The sequence below is a fragment of the Hipposideros armiger genome, unplaced genomic scaffold, assembly GCF_001890085.2.
Source record: "Hipposideros armiger isolate ML-2016 unplaced genomic scaffold, ASM189008v1 scaffold_3, whole genome shotgun sequence".
In the NCBI taxonomy this organism is placed as follows: domain Eukaryota; kingdom Metazoa; phylum Chordata; class Mammalia; order Chiroptera; family Hipposideridae; genus Hipposideros; species Hipposideros armiger.
In genome coordinates this window covers 5,945,195-5,961,440 of record NW_017731353.1, presented here as the reverse complement: position 1 = coordinate 5,961,440, position 16,246 = coordinate 5,945,195, and the positions used below count along the sequence as shown (strand labels likewise).

Sequence of the window (16,246 nt, the reverse complement as noted above, 5' to 3'; positions counted from 1 at the left end):
ATGTGCTCAGTCAGCGCTCAGCCTGCTGTGGTCAGTGATGAAGGGGTGCGTGGGGCTGGCTCCCCGGGGCTCTGGCCTCGCTCAGCCACCACCCAGCCAACACCACAGAGTGTTTTCTGAGCCTATGTTACTTCCGAAGTTCTGGATACAGTGTATTCTCTAAAACAAGTAACCATCCTCATGAGGATCTACTCACCAGACTTCTCATCTGAATTATTACAAATGCTTCATCGCTGAAGTTCAAATTTGAGATTTTGAAAAGCTCCATTTGGGGCCTTTTTCATCTTTGAAGGCCTTTGCTACGTCAGTTTCCATGATGCTCACCCTAGCTTGTTGGAGAATTGTGAAATAACCAGGAAGAGTTACTATGTTGCATACCATTCTAGTTTGAGAAGCTGTTCGCCATTAGCCATCTCCCTCGCCCCGCCGCCTTGTTTCTAACCAACTCTGGGAGCCTGGCTTTGATTCTCACAGGAGTTGGGGTTGAGACACTTATCACGTGTGTGCCATTGGACAGATGATCAGCCTCTTTGTGCCTCGGTCCCCTGTCCTCTCCGATGGGGGTGCTGGAGCTGCCCGGTGTTGGGAGGGGCCTCAAACCAGAGGTGAGTGAAGCATCAGTCAGGTGTCGGGACACGATTTCCTGGGAGCACTTGTTGATAACGACAACAGTGACAGTGATACTGGTTCTTTCCTCTGGCCTGCCTCGTGCTCGTAAGTGTCCCTGGAATAGGAAAGCGTAGTTAACTGCCAGTGTCTTTGCACCGTGAACTTTTCTTATCAGGAACAACCTTGAAAGCACAGAACCGTTCGCTCCAAGACCCGCATCAAGGAGCTGCAGCTGCACCTCCCGTAAAGCGATCCTCTTATCATTAGGAGCAGCTTGCCTGCCAATTGTTATGTGGCATTTACAACCTCCGTAATATCACTTAATTAGCTGAAGGCAAACTTGGAATCTTGCCCACTGTGAAAATTTTCTCGATTTCGTTGAGCCAGTTATCATTCTGTAAAAAGACAGATTGGCCAAACGTGAGATCAGAGGCTGGACAAAGCCGCACTGGGGAGCACGGGGTTTCTCCGTGTAGACCCACTGCACGTGGGTCGGTTCTCTTCTTACTGGACCCTGGAGCAGAGCGGCGCTCAGCACTGTTGAGCCCTTTGACCTCTTTCACGGCCTCTTTCCTTCGCTTCTCAAAACTTGTCGGGAATGGCAGCTCTCGGCCCCTCTGTGTCATCAGACTTCAGACGGCTCCTGAGTCCCCTGCGGCCACGTGACCACAGGCCCCAGAGCCTCCACCCCTCACCCGTTCTGCCCTTGCTTCAAACCTTTCCGTGACATCTCATGACTGATGAGCAAAAGCAAACAACAGCGACTCCCCTTTTCCAAGGCCCCACGTGGCCTGGCCACACTGACCTCATCCGTTCTCTCCTCAGCGCCCACGCCGGCGGTGGGCCCGGGCTCTCCCTGTTCCTCTTCGTCTTCGGGCAGACGCCCCACGCCTCTCCCCTGCCCTACACGGCCGCCACAGCAGTGTTCCATCTGGTGGTGATGGCGCTGGTGGTGCCCTCGGAGTGTAGCTCAGGGTGGGGACTCAGCACATTGCTGGCGCCTCCTGTAGTACCCGGCACATGATAGGTGCTCAGGAAATGTTTCTGAATAGATGAATGGAAACTGAAAGCACTCTGTAATTCTGAGAGGAAGAGCATGAAGGGAAAGAGAAGAGAAATTGTTCTGACATGAAAAGGAGGTAACTAACTGCCTGTGAGTGGTTCAGTTGCCCTGCAGAGCCCCCGCCTACTCATCAGCCAGTCTGCCCTGAGAGGACAGGCGGGGACCACCTTCCTCTTGGCTTCAAAACAGCGTCCCCAGGAGAGACTGAGCCTCTTCTGTGTCCCCTGACTTCACAGGAGGAGGAGGCATGGGGCTCAGCCCGTGGAGATGACTGGGTTCAGGCCGGGGGGTCCCCACCCTGCCTAGACAAGGCCAGGGCAGATGTCTGGAGGAAGGTCAGGTCATCAGCCTCAGCCTGAAAACCTGAGGGAAACAGCTAAGACCCCTGGTCAAAGCTGTGAGGACAGATGTGCATGTCCTGTGACCGGGGGAATGAAATCTGCTCAGGGTCTACTGGGGGGCTGTACAAAAGCACACTTGCCCTGGCCCCAAGCCAGGAGACCTTGGTTTAGGAAAGCCTGAAGTCATGAAGCGTGCGATGGACGTGGTCATGAACTTGACTACCGAATCTCAAAAACGTAGACCCAGGTTCAGCCCCTAGGAACCTGAAAGGATGTGGTCCTCGGAGCAGGGGATGGGGTGTCCTCCTCAACACAGGAGGCCAGTGAGGTGCTGGCTAAGTGTGCCCATGGTTTAAATGAGTTAGGATTAATGCTACGTGGATGGAGAGCCTGGGTGAGCTGCACAGACTAGACAGCAGACTCTACTGGCCTCTGTCAGGGGAACAAGATGAGAGACCAGAAGTGCACACTGGATGATCTCTTTGGGACATTGGTCAGGACAGGAAGGGAGCTCCGGAAGGTGGCTGGGTCTTTCTGGTTGGAGAATACCCGGTTCAGAGTAGTCACTCAGGGACCATTTGTCAGTGAGTTCCTCGTTGATGACTGCCTTCATCCGTTGTGCTCCCTGGCACCTCCACGAGGGTGGCCGAGTGGGCACGGGCTGCGTGGCGGGCTCGCCCTCCCCTCTCCGCACACCCCATGCAGATCCAGCTTCGCTGCCTCCCCCCTCCCCACGGTCAGGTACTGCTTTCCAGGGCTCGGCTTCTATACAGCTGCGCAGGCAGCTTTTTCATTTGGCCTTTTGCTTCTACCACTATTTTTTTCTCTCTGACACCATGCAATTACCAGCTCTCTGCCTCCTCGTGGAACAAACACACCCTCGTCCCCGCCCGGCTAATGAGGCGATTAGAGGGCTCTCACAGTGACCCTGCGCTTCCGCCACACCTGGGTCACCTGCAGACAGCCGGAACCGTGGGGTGTGCTTTCAGTCAAGCAGTCTGGGCTAACAACAAAGAACGGGAACCCAGCCAGCCTCTCCTGGGAGGGTGCTGAGAAGGCCACATTCGCGGCTGGAGCCTTCCGAGCAGGGGAGTTGGAAGCCGGGCCCGGCCTGGATGGATGGCAGGCACCAGATGAGGCTGCGTGCAACAGGAGTGTGCCCAGCTCTCATTATCTGGTCCCCGCACGGGCCCTTCCGGCTGTCCCCTGGCTACACACAGTGTAGCTTTGGTCATCCTCAGCCCCTCCCGTCTCAGAGCCGGCCGCTCGCTGTCCTGTAACGTCTTCACGTTCCTTGGGCTCCTTTCTGAGTTAGGGTGTCCCCAGCCCCTCCACACCCTACTTTAGTGATTGATGCCAGAGCCTGTCCTTCTGGCCATGACCTGTATGAAATGACTCCGGGTCATCTTCACATGTCATCGTCATTCCGAGGTCCTGATGTCTGAAACGCAGAGTAATGGCTTAACTACTTAATACTCAAAAAGGATGCCTCTTGGAGTGACAGCGTGTGACTCTCCGCGTGGTGGTGGTGGTGGTGGTGGTGGCAGCATCTCTCAGGGGCTTGTGTGAGCCCTCGGCTGTGCTGAGTCCCCATTCATTATCTCATTGAGACCTCCTCAGGTCCCTGTGACCAAGGAGGGTCCCCAGTAACCAGTGAGGAAATGGGCGTTGCCCGGTCATGTGACCCCGAGTCAGAGACCCGGGAGCCTGCTCTTCTAGCACTCGTCTGCCTCCTGGCATACCGCTTTTGGGGCTTGCTGGCTTCTTGAATCTGTTGGGCCAAGCAACTGTTGATGAACCCTGTTAAGGATGTTTTTCTATGTGAAGAGGGAGTTTTTCGTGTAACCAAAGACGTGGACTTAAAGCAGGAGGTAGTGTGTGTGGAACAATTGGATTTGAAACCATCAGAGTGGATTGTAGAAGCTTGTGTTCCTGGGGCACCCTCTCTGAAGAGCTTCGAGAAGAGACGACTGCAGGCAAGGTCCGGATGCGACTTCCCTCGTCTCCAAGTCCAGAGGCGGAGGGTGCAGCGGAGGAAGCCCGGCCTGGAGGAGGGTGCCCCCGGCTGGATGCCAGCCCTGGCACTCAGCAGCAGCTCGACTGTGGAGTCAGGTAGCGAGGCTTGTGGGGAAAGACAGCTGACATAGCGCTGGGCACCGTGGTCGTTAGAAGTGCTGTTCCCTCGGCCCCGTCCCACCTCCTCTCTGAGCCTGTAGGTAAAAAGTGGAGGCTTCATAGACTGTCCCCTGAATGCTCCTGCCCGCCTGACTTCAGTGGGTTGTCGGTAGGGCCTCTGCCTCAGGCCTTCCAGCGGCGGAGGGCTCCCACTTCCAGAGCGGACCTCACTGGTGGTTAGAGCTCCTGAAAATGAGCCCAGAGCGACCACTTTCATTTTCCACCCTTCGGTCTTATTTCCACTCTTAGGTCTCTGTGAGCTTCAGATGCTGAATGTGCATGGTTTGCAAACATAAAAATACAAGGCGATGTTGTCATTGATCAAAGCGGTCCCTGGCCCGCATGACCAGGCGTCGGCTGCCTGGTGGTGCGCCTTCCCCCTCCGCCTTTCCTCTTGTCCGTACTGTTAATGCGAGTTAACATTTAATGAGTGCCTTTGCCACAGGCACTGTGATAAGTGCTTTGATTCATTAGTTCATTTAATCCTTTTGTGGTGAGCAGGCTGGGACTGGGAAAAGCAGGTACCTTGGCCAAAATGGGAGAATAAGTTTCATGGCCTACGAGGGACAGTGCCAGGCTCCGCCCACTCTGAGGGGCCAGCTTTGCCCGGGGTGCCTGTCCCCCCCCAAGCTGCAAGCCCAGCGCCTCCAGCTGCTCCTGGGGACAGTCTGCTATCTGGATGGCTTGTCTCAGCCCAGCTTCTCTTCAAAATCTGGTTCGTAAAATGACCCAGACTTACAGGAGGGACTGACAAGCACAGAATGGGGCGGTGACTTCTTTTAGCACAGGGCTCACGGCCGCCATTGGTGTGCGCTCAGCCCCACCAGGCTCGTCGGCCCAGTGCGTCACCTCCTTTTGTCCTCCCTGTCATCAGCGCGCCATCCCCCCTCACACAGCAGGGCCAGGCTTTGCACCCGGGCTTCCTGGATGCATAGCAGCGTCTCGCGTTGTTGGCATCTGGGTCTCCTGTGGCTCAGGCTGTCCTCGCATCCAAGCCCTTGCCCGTTTGCCCACGTGGTCCTTCAGACCACCCTCCTTCCACCAGCAGCATGACCTTGCACGTGCCCCCGTCCACTCGCCTTTCCGCTGAGGCCCGTCCTTTTGGCCTGTTAGGGCCTCGTTGGTGTTCTGTCATCCAGTGTGTCAGCTGTCCCTGCAGGTTTCTTTCCATCTGCAAATGTGATAAATATGCCTCGTAACATCTCCTAGTCATTGATAATCATGTCACACAGGACAGGCCCGGGGGCTGAGCGCTGGGGTTTGGTGCTGGAATTCTGCCCCGAGCTTATCAATCTCAGTCAGTCTTCTGAGAATGTGACCAGACAAGTTACAGATACACTTGTCTCCATGTCCACCCTGTATCCGTCCAGCTTAGCAGTGATTCCTAATGTCTGCACAGAGCTTAGAATTTATAATGCTCTCACGTGCCCCAGGGTTCACCCTCAAACTGGCCCCGTACGTGTGTGGAGGCCCTTCGACATGAGGAAACGAAGGTTATCGGCTAGGTGAGGGCCAGGCTGGGGTTCCATCCAGGCTCATCAGAATTCTGGTACCCCGCTCCGCCCGACACTGCTACCCTGCCGGTGACGCCCATGCTGAAGTTCCAACAGAACTGCCACCCAAGTTTCTAGCACTTGGGCTGAATCATCTCAAAGTCCCCACCCCGCATCTGGGGTTTAGAGTCAGCTCTTCGCTTTCAAACATCAGCTGTCTAAACCCTTTCTCTGTCCTCCTTTCCATCATGCGTGCCCTTCCAGGCAGCACATCATGGCGTCCGTGTTGATCACCTGTGGCCTGCGCAGCCTGGTGACGTGCCTGCCTGCCTCGGCACAAGGCTCAGAGCTCTTCTCTGCCCTTCCCTGGGTCTGGTTCGAGGGTGTGAGGTGGACAGCCATTTTGTATCAGTCTCTGCCACACAGCGTTTCTCAGGAACTGCTGTAATGTCCACTGCCACCACAGCAGGGCTCACCTGGGATGGGGTGTGTCCTGGGGCCCAGGTGGTTTTACAGACGTTAGAGTTGGTTTGATCCTAAGAATGCACAAGAAGGCACCCCTGCAGCAGCCGGCCTGCCAGCTGCACATCTGCCCACACAGAATGCAGAGGTTAAGGCTCTTGGCACAGTTGCTTTTCCTTCAGTGACCGGAAAAGGCTTGGTGCTGTTCCCTTCGGTAGCTAACTGACCGTCCCATGCCAGCTGACTCTTTAACTGAACTAGCTTGTGGTATCAGAGAGACTGCGTGTCAGATTCTCCCTGAAGTTGTTTGTTACTCTTACTGTCACCTGAGAGCCACCAAAACCCCACTCAGACATCACTGCCTTTTTCTCATCCATAAAAACGCAAGGCGGGAGTGACTCAGCCTCCAGCCATTTGAAGTCAGCACTGTCTCCCGCCGCGATCACTCAGAACCCAGGCTCTTCTTCTAGTCTGGGGCCGGCTTTCCCTGCAGAACCCTTCCGGGCCTCCCTGTGGCCCTGGTCACATCACATGCTTACAAGCAGAATCTTTCAGACTAGAGAAGTAAATGCCCTTTCCCAGTCCTCTGTCTGTCTGTCTGTCTGTTTTAATGATACGTGAGAAAAGTCCTTCACAAAATCAGACCAACTGAAAGCTAAAGGCATGTTTTTGATAGGTAAAACTTAAAAGACTAGGGCAAAATTCTACCTTTTAATTTTTTTTCCCTAAAATGAATATACTGTTTCTGATTATAGAAAGAATACATGTTCATTGTAAAAATTCAGGAAATAGAGAAATGCATAAAAACCACCCATAAGCCCACAATCCAAGTTAACCTTGATTCACATTTTTTATATCCTTCAGACTTTTCTTCATGTATACATACGTGGATTTTTTTATGTGTGTATAATGAGACTGAACAGATCATATGATTGAAACATTTTTCACTTATCTACTGTTATTTTTAAGATGCACTTTATCAGGGGTTCCAGGAGTCTTTGAGATTTGAGATAATGTGAACATTGTTCTTGCGTTAACAAATATTTCATGCAAGGAACTTGCTCCTTGTTTTGGTAAAAACTTACAGCACAGTGATGAAGTCCATTTCTGGGCTCACATCCCAGCTCTTCCATTATCGGTGTGTGACCTTGAACCTGCCACCTAACCTCTCTGTGCCTTAGCTTCCTCGCCAGGGGAGTGGGGATACCGGTGGCATCTGCTTCCCGGAGTTGTGGGAGAAGTAAATGAGTTAAGTCTATCAAGTGCTTCAAACAGCACCTGACATATATTAAGTGACGTGTAAGTGTTAGTAATGAAATTATTAAAGTTGCATAGCCAGTTTGAATGGCTTTGATGTGACCTGTTTTATATTTAAATTCATTAACAACCCACGTAATTGGTGTTCGCTTAAATATTGTTTGAATATATTATATTGGTAGAATAGAACCCATTAACGTTGGCCGCCAGTATCCTCATCACCAACTCTTTAGACATAGCCTGCAGGAAATGTTCTGAAAGTCTGCAGGGATGTTCGCAGGTGCGTTTCAAGCCCTTGGGGAAAAGATTTATTGTTCAGTGACTGTCTTGGATAAGTGGATAACTCTTAGGAAGAAATAATTAAATTCTCCGCATCCTGCCATAAACCAAAATAAAATCTAGGTGGAATTAAAGCAATAGCAGACCCAGAAAATATACTCGAATATTTTTTTAAATGCTCGGATGTGGAAGACTTTTCTAAGCATGACCTTAAAGCCATAAGACATAAAAGAAAAGATTGATAGGTTAGACAATACATAAATAAAATAAGGTAAAATAAAATAATTCTGTGCCAAAAAAGAATGACATTAACAAAAGCCTGTATTAGAAGAGTTTTCCCTCTGCTGCTCCTCTGTGAATTCATGGGTGGAGCTGGGAGAAGGCCCTGAGATGCTCTTCTCCAGTGGTCATCCTAGCAGGTGTATTGATTTACTAATTAGGCTGTGATTTCTCCTTATTGGCAGTGAAAGTGGCACTGCCTGTCCTGCTGGGTAATCCAGCCTGGTAACCTACGGGGATTACTCAGCCTTCACTACAAGGGAGTTCCCTGTGGTTAGATAAACTGATCTGTTGCCTGGTAACTCTGCCCGGGTCTGGTGGATGCTCTGGAAGCCCATCCGAGCGGGGTTTGGGTATTTGGAGGGCGAGGAGAAGAAAGTTGGCAAGTCCCTCAGAGAACTACAGCTCGGCAGCAGAAGGGACCGAGCCCACGTGTGCCCATCGCGTGCTTGGGTTTACAACGTTTCATCTTCCATCTGTCCTTGGCTTTTCCAGCATGGGGCCTCAGAACAAAGGAAAACCGACAGTGAGCTGGCCAAAGGAAGGGCGGGTCCTGTGGGGGCAGCTGCTGTGACAGCCAGGGAAACCCCTGCAGGGTTGGCCCAAGGCTCCCTATAGGAGGCAGTCTGGGTCTGGGAGGTGCCAGCCCCCCGCATCTCGACCACCAGGAGCCGCGGAGTTTGGGTGTAGGTCCCACGTGAAAGTACTGTTGAGCCTTAGACGACTCAGGCCTGAACTGCGGGGGTCCACGGCGTGGTTCCTTGTATGAGGGGACCCTCGCAGTTCACACCCGTGTTGTTCAGGGCACAACTGTGTTTGCTATCCGTAGTTGGGATCGCATATGCCGAGGGCTGACTTCAGCTGATCGGCGCCCCTCACCCCCACGTTGTTCAAGGGTCAACTGTACGTTGACTAGACTAAAACAGCCGGGACATGTTGAGATCATAACCTCAAGGCAGGCAGGACCCTCTCCAAGACCTGCTTTCTGACACATCTGCTACCACAGGGTAACTTGAAGCTCCTTAGTCCACATCCTGTGCAGTGGCCGGACTCGCCCACAGGTCACCTTCCCTGCCCCAGACCTAGCTGTGCTTGTCTGGGGAGGGACCGGTCTTGCATCACTCAGAAGGGGACCGAGTGGTGTGTGCGAGCGTGTGCGCGTGTGCCTGCATGTCGCACATGCTGGTGGGCCTTTGGCACCGTCTCTTCCACTCTGTCCTGGGAACCCAGTCTGCAGGCACAGGCACACTGCCTGCCGGGCGCCTTCGGCCAGAAGCGCCACTGCGCAGCCTGTGCTGACTGTCGGCCCTTAGCGTATCGATCACCCCAATAAGGCTCTGGTTGTTTATTTTGCTTTAGCTGTGACAGGAGCAATCATTGAGCGGGGGAGCTCGTGCTGGGGAGGCTATTATGACAGAGATTTTGCATATTTTGAAACTGTGGTTGTTGCATTTAAAATGATACACACAGTGAGTCCCTGGCTTCAAACAGGGGAAGGAAGAAGCATTGCTTCCTGTCAGAACCTTTCCACCCTGTCTGTCATGTAACCCAACTAAAAATAAACTGCAAGCACAGAACTGGCAGCCTTCAGTTTGGAATAAGTTCAGCGCTCCCAGCTGCAGGCCTGTCTCCTGCCTCTTCCACGCCACACCCCTGCCCGTCAAGGCGGGTACTTCACCCGGACACCAGTGCACACATCCACACGGGGCGGGGCCTGGGCACTTGCGATCACTGCCCTGAGGGACAGGCTGATGGATCCTGGGAGCCCCGGCCCAGCTGTCAAGGGCCCCAGAGCCAGTCCTGGCCCCTGGGCGCCATCTCTAGGCCTCAGTTTCCTCATTTTTAACCGGGACTGACCACAGTCCATGTGCCAGTCACCAGCTGACGGATTTAACCCTTACACAACCCGATGAGCTTGGTCGTGTCATCCCCATTTTTCATTGGGATCACTAAAAACACTGAGGCCCTTGCTTTGTGTCCTTCAGCTCATGAGCGACAGAGCCACGCTCCCGCCAGGCATGTCCTCCGCCCTTCAGGTCAGCTCCCCTCTCTGCCCCTTGCTCCTCACTCCTCTGTCATCTGGCTTCTGCCCGCATCGTCCCAGCAAAACATTCCTCTGAGACCACAGAGGACCCCCCACGTCCAGTCATTTGCCACCTTGATCGTGCTGGGCCTTCTCGTCAGCCTGAGTGTCCCATCCTGGACCGGCGGCCGGCCTGCTGGGCAGAGCGTCGGCCCTGAGTCCATCTGACTCGTGTCTGCATCCTGCCTCCTGCGTGGACGAGCTGGATGGTCTTGGGCAAGTCACCTCGCTCCTCAGTCTTCGTTTCTTTGTGAAATGAAGACAATCACCTTGCCCACCTGCTCGAGCAGAGATTATGAGAGGCGACCCTGACCCCCGAAAGCTCTCCCCTGTGTACTGCTAATGTTCCCCTTCAGCCGGGTCCCTGACACACACACCCTCTTTATAACCTCCTAGCCCTTCCATATTAGGTCCTAATTACCCCTCATCTCACGTCTTCTGTTTTCCCAGCAGAGGTCAACTTTGCGCCTGTCCCTGTGTCACAGTGGGAACCGCTATCTGACTGTCACAGGTTTAGCTGCACCGTAGCTGGAACCCTGCTCTGCAGTGTGCTTGTCAGTAGGTGTGGTTGCTTTGACCTGTGATAACGCTTCCACAGGATTTTGCCACCTCACCTGATAGCACAGCGTTAGCCCTGTTTTTAATTTGGGGGTTTTAAAGGAGTGCTGTTACATTTATTTTGACCGCCAGTTTAGTCCCATTTGTCCTCTGATTATTACAGCAAAGAGAATGTTGCAATGTAAGTTGAGGGCAGAACCCCGAGAAGCTGTGTTACCCGAAGACGCTGCCATTTTGGTTTGAGGAATTGCCAACACAGCAGTGTGGGTTCAGTGTTAATGGTGCTTTTTGTTGTTCTAGTTAAAATCCTGTCTTATGAAATATTTTACTCTTCCATTTTTGTAATCATTTTTGTGTACGATTGAACTTCTGCAAACCTCCCCCCTCTGATCTTCTGATCAAATGTTAAGGTCTTTCGAAAACAAGCATACCTCCTTGGGTTTTTTTAGCTGAGCCATCCTGCCACCTGTTGGCAGCTCAGCTCGGGCTGGGAATTGAACCACTGTTGCTCAGAGCTCGCACTCTGGAGCGAGCTCTTAACCAGCTGAGCCACTCAGCCGGCCCTGGTACCTCGCTTTATTGTGCCTCGCTTTAGGGCTCTCACAGACGTGTGCTTTACACACTGAAGGCAGGTCCCCCCATCAGCAAAAAGACCGCGACCCACTTGATTGTGGTGGCCTGGAACCAAACTCGCAGTGTCTCCGTGTCTGCCTGCCCTAGGACTCAACACCTGAAACTGCGTTTCCGCCTTGGACGTTTTCCATGGGGATCGGGTGGGACGGAACCTCTGTGGCCTGACAGCTGCAGCCTGTCCCTGCTGTCTGAGCACATCGGGCTTGGTGTCTCATGGAGTCAGAAATATTTACCAGTCTCCTCAGTCAGGGAAAAGGTGTGACTGACACCCCAGCCCTCAGTGTGTGGCCCGTCGCCAGGCCACTGCTCAGTCCCCAGGAGGGGGCCCAGGGCTTTGAACTGCTAACGTGCTTGATTCCCAAGGCAGGTTTTTCCCCAGCCTTCCGCAGACGGCGCATCATGCACCTCATTTGCCGTCAGAGCGTGAGTGTATATCGTTCTTTCTTTTCCATGAAAACCACACAGAACAAAGCCTCACTTTTAAAAATGCCGTGATATTTTGCCACCATTATGAAAATCTGTCAGCGCCCCTACCTCATCTTCTGGTGCATAGATATCAAAACAAGCACTATTGGAGGGGTTGTACTTCTGTAATACAAAAATGTCAGTTCCACAATCTCGGAACCAGCTGCTCTCAGCCTCTTTCCAAGTGGAGAGAAAAAAATAATAAAGTTTCTTTTCCCCTCTGCTGTTACTGTTCAGGCCTGACCCTCATAAGAAGACCCAGAGTAAACACCGCCTTGCTGAAATCTTGCGTTCCGAATACTCAAGTGGGATGGAGGCCGGCGTCGCCAAGGTCAAAAAGCAAAACAAACACTCCGAGCCTGGAGCCGGGCAGCCAGCCGCGCGCCAGCACCCAGCCTGGGCCGTGGGAAAAAAATAAAAATACGCTCTCCGTGAAACAGAAAAAAACAGAAAGTCTTCCTGAAGGGCAGGCCTTCCCAGAAAGTTTCTTTTTTAACTCTGCCTCCGCAGGCCTGGGCCTCAGACTGGGCCTGGACACCCTGGTGGCCCTGGGCTGGTGTCCTGTTCTTGTCAGAGGAGCCGTGTGAGACACCAGTGCTGCCTTTGCCTGAAGACTGTCCCTGAGACAAAGCAGCCACAGCCCTTCTCTCTCGTGGGGAGGGGATCAGGGGGCGGGGGTCAGCGAGTATCAGTTAGCCGGTTACCCTGCATCTTACATAAGATACCTTATATCTCGTATTTATTCCGTCAGTGACCACACTTAACCTTCACCCCTAGATCAGACGGGGCCCCGCGCCTTCACGTGGAAGCCGCCTCCTGGCATCAGCCGGGAAGGACTTGACCCAGCCTCGGAACGCTGGCCTGAGAAGTGCCCCACTTTTCCTTCTGCCCGCCCCATCAACACCTGTGTTGCCATGAATTTTGTAAAATGAGATGTTAAAACCTGGATCTGAATTTGTGAAAGAAGAGAAAAAAGTATTTCCCAGATCGGTTTCTCGATGTCTGGATTCTTGGTGAGAAAGGACCGAGGGGGCTTTGCTGTGGGTCAGCGCGTCCCAGGCCGCGCTAACTCCTGCCACCTTCACAGCATTACTCACACCTTCCTGTCCACGGAGAACTTACTCTCTCAGGGCTAATTGATTTACTGTTGCCTTTTTACGATTTGCCTTTGAAGTCAAAAGGCACCAGTGTGCTGGGCCTTTGCTCCCATGGAATCCCATCTTGTCTCCAAGAAAGGTCTGGGGTCTTTGTCCTGTGGCCCAGGCCACAGCTGCCCCCTCCCCCGTTGTGTTTTCTGGGAGGTTTGAAAGAGGACCCCCAGGGTGTATTGATTTCCCAATAAATGTCAGATTTGGACACGGGTAACTGCAGAGGGGTCGCAGGGGAGGGGGGCGCAGCACCTCTGTTCTCTTTTCCTCCTCTCCCACCCTCAGTTTCCCCTCTCCCTCTTCTCATTCCTGGGACGTGTGTGGAGAGGATCCTGCGAGCTGCAAGGTGGGCCGGTCTGTGGGGACCATGGAGGGGCAGCGTCCTGGCCTCTGTCCGTCTTGCAGCGCTGTTGGGCTCCAGGCAGACGCCCACGGGACGCCGCAGCAGGAGGGCGCCCATGTGAGGGCCAGTGTGAGCCTTGTAGGCACGAGTCTCCGCAGGAGACAAAACGCGACCTTCCCCAGCCGGCTGTCACATACGGCTTAATAGGGGTGGTTGGTGAAATTTGTAATAATAATAAAACCCACAGCACATGTCATACTGACTTTGGGCAAATCTGCCACCTTTCTTCTATTTTGATGTATGATGGTTCATATGATTTGGATGAGAAAAGGAGGGATCAAACTGTATAGACAAAACCCAGCTGTGTGAGAAACAGGATTAAAGCCAGTGACGGGGTGATCAAAGAGAAGCCCTACTTTTTTTTCATTAAAGGGTGAGTGAATAGTTGTGCATTCCTGGGGGAAGAAGTGCTAGAACCGTGCAAAGTGTGTAAGTGACTAATTCCGAGATCAAAACTTACACTTAATTTGCCAGCACTTAGGTGAAGGTTTCTTGTCACAGTAAAACCAATATATTACCCCCAGTTAATAAAGAAACATGGATTTAGCAGATTTAGGGTTAATATTCTCTAAATTTAAATAACCTTAAAATAAATCTCTTCCTCTCTTATTATGGCTCTTGACAGATTATACATTTCAGGCATCAATTAGGCAAAGCTTTAGCCTAATTCCACTGTACATATTCTAATTTGGTGTGTATTTTCAATCGTGCCTTTTTTTTTTCCTCCCTAATTTCCCAAACTTACCACTTTCTGTGTCATAAACCTGATCTCCCCATTTAAAGTCACAGAGAATTTGGACATTTCATGGACTGTTGCAGCCTGCAGCTCTTTTCGCTCGTGGGCCTAGAGAATGCTTTTTGAACGCCAGACGTCTTCCTGTCTGTAACCCTTAGCAGTCGCACATCTTCACAGGGGCCCCCATTCTCACGCACCGAAGGGCAAACAGCCCTGGGCAAGTGATTAAGTCAGCGCTGATGCAATGCGAACGGCATCCTCCACTCAGACGCCCGAGAGCCAAGCAAATCTCAGCGAAGGGCGTTTCAACAAAGCCCGCTGGAATCCTTTGATTTTTTTTCCCCCTGTAGTGAAGGGAGCAGAGATTTGGGGGGTAAATGAGGACCCCTTAAGGCAGGTGTATTCCAAACTGCTAGTGGCCTTGCTATTTAGCACTCCAGCCCCTCAGCATAAAGCCGGTGGAAGCCATTAAAATCCAGCTGCCGCTTCCAGGAGACAGAAATTTAAGGCTTTTTCCATTGGAGAAGTTACGGGCTTGAGAAAGGGTGCTGAACGGGTCTTGTTCGATTGTCTGCGTGACCATTACATCTTATCTCTTAATCGGCTGCCACCGTAGGAGGAATCCAGAGCAAAGCCCGTCTGTGTGGGGGCGGTGGGGCGCCCTTAAAACCAGCTCGACTTCTCGAAAATGGCCAGCAGCCTTGCAACAACGCTCCAAGGGGAATCGAAACTTTTCAACTCGGTTGTCCCTCGTCTGTGGAGCCTAAGTTTACGGGGCAGGGGGAGGGGCTGTAGGACGCCCTCTCTGCGCCTCTCCTATTGTTCTGCCCACTGGGGGTCTCACATTCTTTTTTCCTATTTTAAATGAGCGCTCGCCCAGCCCCCGGGGTTGGGAACAGGGAAACCAATTTAGCCTTCTAAATAGGCGAAAGCAAAAGCCACCTTCCTGCAAAGGTTGTAAAGTTATTGCAGATGGGAGGTGCAGGACGACAGTTTAGAATACTGTCATTAGAAACTTGTCGGGGCGCCTTGCTCTTCATTCAAGTACGGTATGAACTCGCCTGTGCCTACAAGGACAATTAGAGTGGAGAAGGCGTCTGGCTCACGCTGCCGCTGTGTAAATGTGAGGGTGCTTGCTCCAGTCTGCCTCCCTCACGCTCACAAAATGAAAAGCACACCAGTGCAAGTTGTCCTTTGATAGATTTTTAATATGATTTTAAAGAGTTTTGTTTGGTCTCATTCTTATTCAATGAGATTAATTTAAAGCACTTATCCCCTGGGTTTAAGTCAATCCATGTAGGATTTGGGCAGGGTTTGTTGCATGGGGGTTTTGTTTGCAGGAGGCTCTGAGAGACTCCTTTCCCACTTCATTAACCCTGAGTTGGGGACAGTCCCCCCTCACCCCCACCACAGCCAGACCTGGGGATTTACCAACCCCCATTCACATGCAAAGAGAGCTGGAAAGCCGGGGAGCTCCTTGACTTAATTAGCTGCTGTGCGTTTTGCAAAATTGGAATAATACCCTCAGCATACCCTCAGCATCCCAGGAAAGAAAAGGTGTAGTATGAGGGTGCTGGGGGCGGGGGTATCATTTAAACATGTCCCCCACCTTTCCTCCACCAGACAGCCCTCTTCTAGAGCCATCCTGCCACAACATGAGGGGCCTCGGCTTGTTGAGCCCCCCAAATTTCCCAGCCCTGGGAGTGTCTTCTGCCCTGGGAATCAGCTGCAGGTGGTGTGCGGGAGGGGAGCACCGCGCCACCTCCCTAGAGGGGGAACGGCCTCAGGAGGTGACCTTGGCCCACTGAACGTGAACCGGAGGCCTCCGGTCTGGCTCCAGAGTCAAACCCCCCTCCCCTGAGATCCTGGAGCCACAGGCTGGGACTGGGGTCGACGCTGGGGTTTGGCTCCTGCGTCTCACTCCAGCGTGCTCCCCGGGTAGAGGCGAAGCGAAAAGTTGCGGGAGTGGGGGGTACCCGCTCTGGCGTCAGGTCCCCAGCGAAGGCTCATCGGGTCCTACCTGGCGCGGGGCCGGGAGCCGCTTCGGCGGCCGGAGCGCAGGGCGGAGGGGCTGACGGGGGGAGCAGTCTCGGAGCCCATCTGTCGGCCCCGCGCCCGACGGGCCGGTCACCAGCTGCCGGCGCCCTTGTTGCGGCCAGATGAGCCGGCTCAGCGAGGGCACCGCAGCCCGGCCCGCAGCCGGGCGAGCCCAGGCGCTGACCCCCACCCCGGCCCCCGGGACCGGCCGGGAGTAGCAAGGAA

At 53.0% G+C, this 16,246-nt stretch overlaps 1 protein-coding gene across 1 annotated transcript in view; it reads left to right on the top strand.

Annotated features, from left to right (window-relative positions):
• Window positions 1-12,690, top strand: part of DDX31 (DEAD-box helicase 31) — a 68,233-nt gene extending 55,543 nt beyond the window's left edge. The window contains exon 20 of the mRNA XM_019639080.1: window positions 11,935-12,690. Coding sequence (XP_019494625.1) covers window positions 11,935-12,115 — 181 coding nt within the window. The 3' untranslated portion in view covers window positions 12,116-12,690. The remainder of the gene's footprint in view (window positions 1-11,934) is intronic.
• Window positions 12,691-16,246: the final 3,556 nt, after the last annotated feature.